The sequence below is a fragment of the Ceratotherium simum genome, chromosome 29, assembly GCF_057802395.1.
Source record: "Ceratotherium simum simum isolate JZ-2026a chromosome 29, ASM5780239v1, whole genome shotgun sequence".
Taxonomy (NCBI): Eukaryota; Metazoa; Chordata; class Mammalia; order Perissodactyla; family Rhinocerotidae; genus Ceratotherium; species Ceratotherium simum.
This window is the reverse complement of record NC_141928.1, coordinates 33,251,199-33,259,075: the sequence shown is the minus strand read 5'-3', so window position 1 is coordinate 33,259,075 and position 7,877 is coordinate 33,251,199. Positions and strand designations below refer to the sequence as shown.

Genomic DNA, 7,877 nt, shown 5'->3' with positions numbered 1-7,877 from the left:
AGATCTGCAATCAGCAAGCTGGAAACCTGGGAGAGCTGATAGTGTGATTCTAGCCTGAGTCTGAAGGCCTGAGAACCACGAGAGCAAATAATGTAAGTTCCAGTCTGAAGGCCGTCAGGCTTGAGATCAAGAAGAGCTGATTTTTCAGTATGAGTCTGAAGGCAAGAAAAGACCAATGTCTTAGCTCAGTCAGGCAGGAGGAGTTCCCTCTAACTTGAGTAGTAATCTTTGTTCACAAGTTACAGAAAACATTTAGAATGCGAGAGAAACCACAAGAGCACCTCTCCCGCTGCAATTTTCATTTGTTATGAAAATAGGGGAAACAGGAAAAGCAAGTGGGGTAAACTGTGCTAATTGGCAATTCAATAGCCCTTACTAATAACAGATCTCATTTTTGTTCACCGTCCACCAAATGGACTTCAATGGATGCTGGGCCCATCTCTATACCCGTGGGTAAATCTTGATTCTCTAAGTTGTTAATGGTGATCTCATTTCCCCTGCCTGTGAGTGCTTTGGGCATGAACATGTGACATGGTTTTGGCCACTGAGACATGGGGAAATCTAAAGGAGATCTTCTTCATGAGCTACTGGGGCCCGCAATAGACATCTTAGAATAATAGAGGGAGCTAGCCTAAGAGAATAAGTTAATATGTGAAGGATGGCAGAGCAGAAAGATGGAAGGAATTTCATTTTTAATGACACTGCTGAGCTGCTGAATAAACTAATGCTGAATAAGCCAAACCATCCTTCCTTTGGATTTCTTTTCATGAGAGACAATAATTATCCAATTGTGTAAGCCACTTTTAGTGACTTTTAGATTTTTCTAACCAAGCAACAGGGCAAAACTAAATGGTGGAGCTGGGAGCTGAGATCCCAGTAAAGCCTTGCAGAGGCGGCCATGAATAAGATACGTTTCATTTGGCTGAAATCAGAGCCCTAAAAAGTAAGATCTGGGTAGTGCTGGGATAAGTGGATTTCTTAATCTCAATAAGAGGACCCTGGTTTATTTTGTTTGTTAAGTACAATGACATTGTCTTGCACAGAACTTGGGTGTGTTCATGAAAGCCACATGTGAAAGGAAGATTGATCTATCTATAGATCTACCTATAAAATGAGAACAGGATAATGTACAGCATGGTGACTACAATTAACAATACTGTATTGTATACCAGAAATTTGCTAAGAGAGTAGATCTTAAGTATTCTTACCACACACACACACACACACACACACACAAATTGGTAGCTATGTGAGGTGATGGATATGTTAGCTAACCTTATTGTGGTCATCATTTCACAACATATACATATACCAAATCATCACGTTGTACACCTAAATTTACACAATGTTATTTGTCAATTATACCTCAATAAAGCTGAAGAAAACAATGAGAACAGGCTTTAAGGAGACAGATCCAATTAGAGATCATGAAAATTAAAAATAATGATCATCAAAATAATATGCAAGAAATGAGCTAAATAGCAAGTCAGTCACAGCTGAAGGAAAAATTAGTGAGTTGAACAATTAAACTGTGAAGTTCTCCAAGAATGCAGAGGGAAAAAGCACAAAGACATAAAAGTATGAGAAAAATTTAATATTCATGGAGGATACAACCAGAACCTCCAAAATGCTCTTAATTGGGGTTCCAGAAGAAGAGAACAGAAAAAATGAAAAGGGTGACGTGACCAGACAGTTAATAGAAGCAAACATCCTAAGGCTGAAGATAGCTACGTCTTTAGTTTGAAACGGCCCATATAGCACCAAGCAAAATAAATTAAAATGACAACAATAAACCCACCCCTACTCATATCTTGATGAAATTTCAGAACACTAAGAACAAAGAGAAAATCGCAAAAAGCTTTCAGAGAAAAAGAATTCCACAAAGTAACAAAAATAAGACTTCTCATTGGCAACAATGGATGCCAAAATAAAAAGACCACAGTGCGGAAGGAAAATAATTGTTAACATCAAATTTTATATGTATAAAAATTATAACTGAAGAGTGAGAGCAAAATACAGACATTTTCAGATGTGCTAAGATTCAGAAGAATATGAATCTTTTTGAATAATTACTCAGGTTTGTACTTTGAAGAAACGGCCAAATGGAAGATAAAGCCAAGAATTAACAAGACAGATTGTAAGAAACAGTGAGGAGCAAAGAAACTATTAAAACATAGTTATGTTAAATAATTATTGATTGTAAAAAAAATCAATAATCTGAAATTAATGGGAGAACAAGATGCAGTGTATGCTAAAGTTCTTCCCTTTGGGGGCAGAAAGGTAAATATATTGATTGTATTTTTTATTTTTTTAACTTTTTATTATGAAAAATTGCAAGCACACATAAAAGAAAACGTTATCACAAACCTCACTATACCCATCACCTAGATGTAATAATTGTTCACATTCTGCCATATTCCTGCAGTATTTTAAAATAATTCCCAGGTATTGTGGCCCGTCACCTTTAAATATGTCAGTATGCATCTCTAAGTAGTGACTTTTTTATATAACCACAATACCATTATGACACCTAACAAGATAATAATAATTCCTTAATATCATTTACTATCTAGTCTGTATTCAGATTTCTCTAATTGTCCCAAAAGTGTCTTTTTATAGTTACGTCCTTCAAACCTGGTCCACACACAGCATTTGGCTGATGTCTGGTAAGTCTCTTTTAATTCTGAACAGTCCCCCAGCTCATGCCCATGCAAGAAAAAGAAAAAAAATCCCAAGTTTTTTCATGCAATTAACTTGTAAAGAGACCAAGTCAGTTGGTAATTAACTTGTGAAGAGACCAGGTCGTAGAATGACCCACAATCTAGATTTGTTCGTCTCCTTGTAGTGCCTTTTCCCTTGTTCTCTAGTTACTACATCAATAAGATGTTTGCTCTAAAGGCTTGATTAGGTTCAAGTTAAATAGCGTTGTTATAAGTAGTCTAAGTAGTGCTGGGCACTCCATGTTAAATCTTATCATGAAGCAAATTACATCAAATTGATCATTTTTAGAGATGCTAAGTTTGATCAGTGGGTTCTGGTGGTAACTTTCTGACCCCTCCATTGCAAAGCGACGTTCTTTCTCCCTCCCCCTTACAACCAGCAAGTTATCTACAAGCTGAAACTTTGGTAAAATTACTTCTGGGTTTAAGAGGGTGAAAAAAAGTAAATCAGAAACTATTTAGAAATTCATAAAATGAGAACACTGCATGTCAAGAAGCCAGAAAAATAAACACAAAAATGGCAGAAGGAATGAATTTATTTTCAAGAAACAGAACTCGATGAATCAGGAAAAAAGAGATTTGACGAATAAACAAACTGAAAGTTGTTCTTGGAAAAAATCGGTAAAATAGAAAAATATTTGGCAATTCAGACTGAGAGAAAAGAGAAAGCATGCAAATAAACAACAGGGGATATGTGAAAAATTATAAGAGAAAAATGTGTTCTAGAAAATATGGGTGAAATTCTGAGAAAATATAAATGACCAGGTTGGCTCCAAAAGAATTTTTAATAAGAGAAATTCATCTGTGCAAGTTAGGTGAATAAGCAAAATTAGTGCATTAATAAATTTAACATCTCTTAATGGATTGAAGGAGGAAAGCGTTATGAAAATAATAATATCTAACTCTGTCCTAGTAATTGCTATGTGCCAGGCACTGTTCTAACAGCTTTAAATATGTTAACTCATTGAATTTCAATAAATGTTACAAAGGTACTTGATTAAATTCAATCCCGTTCCTGATTAAAATTGTAAAAAGAAATATATTTTAGGAATAAAAAGAAGCATTACTATTCTAAAAAAATACAGTATCTACTGGAAATCTATAGCAAGTGGTACACTTGGTGGTATTAGACGTTTTCATATCAAATGCCAGAAACTAAATTCACAATAGTTTAAACAGAAAATGTGTTTCCACAAGGAACTTGGAAGTTCCAGGGAATTCATCTAGATTGGCAATAGCTGGATCCAAGGTATCCCTAACTGGGATGCAAAAGATTATTTAATTTGCAAGGGTATCACAACTTTGAAACAGCAACATACCCTGATGCATATAAACTAAGATTCAATATACAAAAATTCAAAGCACATACAAATTTGTCAGAAATACTTCAGATGCACCTGTGCCCGGGTCCTTTGATTTTTGTCCCATTTCCTTCCGGTTGATTCGATATGACTGTGAATCTAGAGAATCAGGAGAGCCTCCTCTCCCCATCACATCCCTGCCTTATCCTCGTTTTTTTCTCCCTACTCCATCATCAGCCTTAGCCCTTGCTTAGATTTTGCCTCTGGTCGGAAGCAGGTGTTGCCTGAAGAATTTCTGGATCTCTGCCCAGGAGCGCTCCTGGGCTGCACCATGAGCAATACGGTCCCCTCCCCAGAGTACGGGGGCGGAAAGGCTCTGGTTCCAAGAAGCATAGCACGAGGGCGCGTGGGGCGTCTCTAAGAGGTGGCCCGCCCGCTGGTAGACCAGCATTCTTCCGCTGCGTCTCCCGTGGCTCCGCAGCTGGTCCAGGGCCTGCTCCGCATATGCTCTGCTATTGAAGCATTCGTCATCCCCTGATACAATGAAGAGGATAGGACCCCGGGCCTTTTCAACAGGAAGCACGCTCTGCTGATTCAGTTTATCCCGGGGGTCCCCCTTGTAGTGGCGGAGTCGCACAGCCCCCGAGACGTCCATCTGCACGCGCTCCGGAAACGAAGGGATGGGTGTCATAACCATATCCCTGTACTTGAGCGGAGACTCAAAGATGGCGTTGGTCCCATTGATCCAGACAGTGGCTGCCACCTGCTTCAGGTAGCAGGCCATGGCCAGCCCTACCTCCGCACCTTTGCTTATGGAGAGCACTCCGATTCCTTGCTTTTGGATCTAAAGCACAAAATAAAGGGAACTGATTACAGGCCGTACTCGGAGAAAAAGCCATCCTACCGGCCAGTAAACGAGTGGGATGGAAAGAGTCAGAAAACGCGGCGGGGTGGCGGGGGGAGACACAGTCCTGGGGTTCTGGTTTACCAGCTTCCTTGACTGGGAACATTACCTACTTACCCTCTCTAAGCCTTGTTGTCTTACCGGGCAGATAATATTACCTACCTTGCAGGATTATTATGAAGATCAAGTGAAACAGTAGAAATGAAACTCTTCCTCCAAGGCAGAGTTTTATAAAAGCAAAGAGTCTAAAGCACCGGCAACATTGAACGTCCCAAGAGCAGAGGCAGGTGAGCTTTCCAAAGAATCAAATTCTTCTCTACACCTGGGAAAAGAGGTTTCCCAGGTTCCTTCAAACATTTTGTAAGTGTAATTCATATTTAAATAGTATTGTGCAGCTACAAAGGTTTTGCACATCTATTAATCCAAAGGCTAATCCTGAAAGCATTGGGAGTGTAAACATGAAAGACTTGAATTCTATACACAATTGATTTTCTGTACCCAGTCCAGTAGGAAAAGTAGTAGGTAAGTCATAGGAGGGAGTCTTAATTCTGTGGTAGGCTGAGGGAGCAGACGGAGGGGAGAAGTCTGAGAGATGAGCGAGGAAAGGAAGGGCGTTCTGGACAGACAGCAGCAAATACATAGCGACCTGGTATGTTTGTCTTGCTCACAGGTGATTCTGATCACAGAAAGGTGAAAACGATAAGTTAATATCGTTCAACTTAGTAGAATGTCATCCCAGACACCTGACAATGTGATACCTATTCCTACGTTTCTTTTTTTAGTCATTAACACATATATCAGTACTTTGGGACCCCCTCAAGAGAACTAAGTCATAATTCATCTGATATTTAACTCCTAGAAAAAAGCTGGGTTATGAGATGTGCTATTCCAATCCTTCTCAAATTCAAAAGTGCGCACGAATCACCTGGGATCTTGTTAAAACGCAGCTGCTGATTCAGGGATGGGGCCTGGGAGTCTGCAGTCAAACGGCTCCCAGGTGCCATGGCCTCTGGTCCCTGGACCACACTTTGGATAGTATAATGATACTTGACAGAGAGTTCTAAAATGACCCTTCCTCTCCAGATTCCCTTCCTAGCCTGGCTCTGGGCATTAGACGCTTACTTTAGGCTTAGTTCTGTCTCTAGATCTGAAACTTGAACTAAAGCGCTAACTGCTCATAAGATGACGCAGCCACGTCAGTTTAGCTGACAATTCTGCTCTGATCTCCTGGCCCAGCTCTAACACTGAACTTCTGTATCATGCTTAGTCTCAGAACTCTTTCGTGTGACTTACTCTAGCATAACCCCATGCAGAGATAAACACTGAAATTTGAAAACATGTCAAGATAGAGAATTCAAGATTGGAGATCAGTGGCTGATAAAAAATTGAAAAGCCACTGATGAATAAGTCACAAGCATTACAAATGTAAAGAGTTTTGGCTTTTTTCCATTGAAAATAATCATAATATGGCCACCATTTATTGTCTTCTTTGTGCCAGTAAACACTAAGCTGATCACTAACTAACCCAAGGACCCTACAAGGTAGATGTTATCATCCCCATGTTAACTGTAAACTGTGTATGCCCAAGTCTAAACAGATTGGTAAAACAGGCAGAACAGATATTCGTGATTTTTTTTTTCCTTTGCTGTAATGTTGCAAGGTAAAATGAAAAGTATTTTAAATACCTTGGGATGAGCTAGTAGCAAGTTGGCAGCTTCCTCAAAATAATCCAGGTCTACCTCCTGCAGTTGGCTGGGCAGGTCTTCATAGGCAAAATATGCCAATGCCAGCATCGCAAAGCCACGGGCAGCCAAAAGACTGGCCCGAAATTCAACTAGACCCCCAATGCCCCCAAACAAATCAATGATTCCTGGGAAAGGGCCTTCCCCTGAGAGCAACAAACAGAGAAGAGAATGGGATCAGAAACAGTGAAAGAGGGTCAAGCAGCTACAAAGCGATGAAAGTACAGGCTGAGCAAAATGAATTCCACCTTCACACAAACACACACACACACAAACAAATGACATTAGTTTTAAAATATTGTGGGAAATACTAGTTCTCCAGTAAAATGAGACCATTTGTTTTTATTTCCATCAACAGTGTTTTCTCTACCACCGCAGATTAGTCTCACCTGGCGGGAGGAAAAGGGCTCCTCGCACGCGACCTTCTCGGATCTGCACCCGCTGCACCTCAGGGACCGAGAACCAGCGCTGCAGCGTCTGGCGGGCCCTGGGCTGAAGCGTGACTGAACCTTGGAAGCAAACTGAGTCATACAGGTCCAGGGTGACCCAAACGGGGCTGTTCATTACATCCCGCTTAACCAGCCTACAGAAAGGCCTCTCAGACTTCATAGACCAGAAGAGGCCCATCGGATGGACCCCCACGTAGTCACCTCCACATGCAGGATCCTGCTCCAGGTCCAGCTCACCGGCCTCGTTAGCCTTAAAGAAGGCTTTGGACCGGTACACATTTCCCATCTCGTCCTTCAGAGATGCCATGAGGGTCACTATCTGCAACGGGGGCAGGCCTGTCACGCGGATGTGCACTGGCTCATCCATGAGGGCACTTGCTGGGGTGGCTGTCAGCTGGATCATTGGCAACTGGTGAAGGGACCAAGCAGTATTTCGTGCCCTGCAGTGAGAGAAAGACTTGAGTTGGAAACTTAAGTTCCAAGGAAAGGGTCCAGACAAGGCTTATGTGAGTTCTGGCCAAGTTAGACTTAGTGCAAAGTACACAGAATATTTGGTGGGGGGAGAAGAAGATGTGCAAAGAGAACTGGTTATTCTCATTTTACAAATGACAAAACAGGTTAAATGACATGCTTAAAGTCTCATAAATAATTAATAGTAGAACTGGAAATTCAAGCTAGGTCTGACACCACAGCCGCCTGTCTTATCCACTATAACACTGCAGTAAATCTTAGTTTTGTGGTTTGAGTTTTAATTCTTCAGT

The 7,877-nt window shown here is 40.8% G+C and overlaps 1 protein-coding gene across 1 annotated transcript; it reads right to left on the bottom strand.

The window, feature by feature from the left end:
- Positions 1-4,226: 4,226 nt before the first annotated feature.
- LOC101395570 (acyl-coenzyme A amino acid N-acyltransferase 2) lies at positions 4,227-7,519 on the bottom strand. Its single transcript, XM_014782030.2, has 3 exons — positions 7,057-7,519; positions 6,611-6,813; positions 4,227-4,865 (listed from the first exon to the last, which is right to left on the bottom strand). Exons 1-3 carry the CDS (start codon positions 7,517-7,519, stop codon positions 4,272-4,274), a joined length of 1,260 nt encoding a protein of 419 aa, XP_014637516.1. The 3' UTR covers positions 4,227-4,271.
- Positions 7,520-7,877: the final 358 nt, after the last annotated feature.

What these genes read in the sequence shown, in the direction of transcription:
- LOC101395570 (XM_014782030.2), bottom strand. Translation starts at nt 7,519, where the DNA reads ATGATCCAGCTGACAGCCACCCCAGCAAGTGCCCTCATGGATGAGCCA. An exon ending in AGCCCTTTTCCTCCCGCCAG is followed by an intron (nt 6,814 to 7,056) that starts GTGAGACTAATC and finishes TGTTGCTCTCAG; the next exon opens with GGGAAGGCCCTTTCCCAGGA. An exon ending in TGCTACTAGCTCATCCCAAG is followed by an intron (nt 4,866 to 6,610) that starts GTATTTAAAATA and finishes TTTGTGCTTTAG; the next exon opens with ATCCAAAAGCAAGGAATCGG.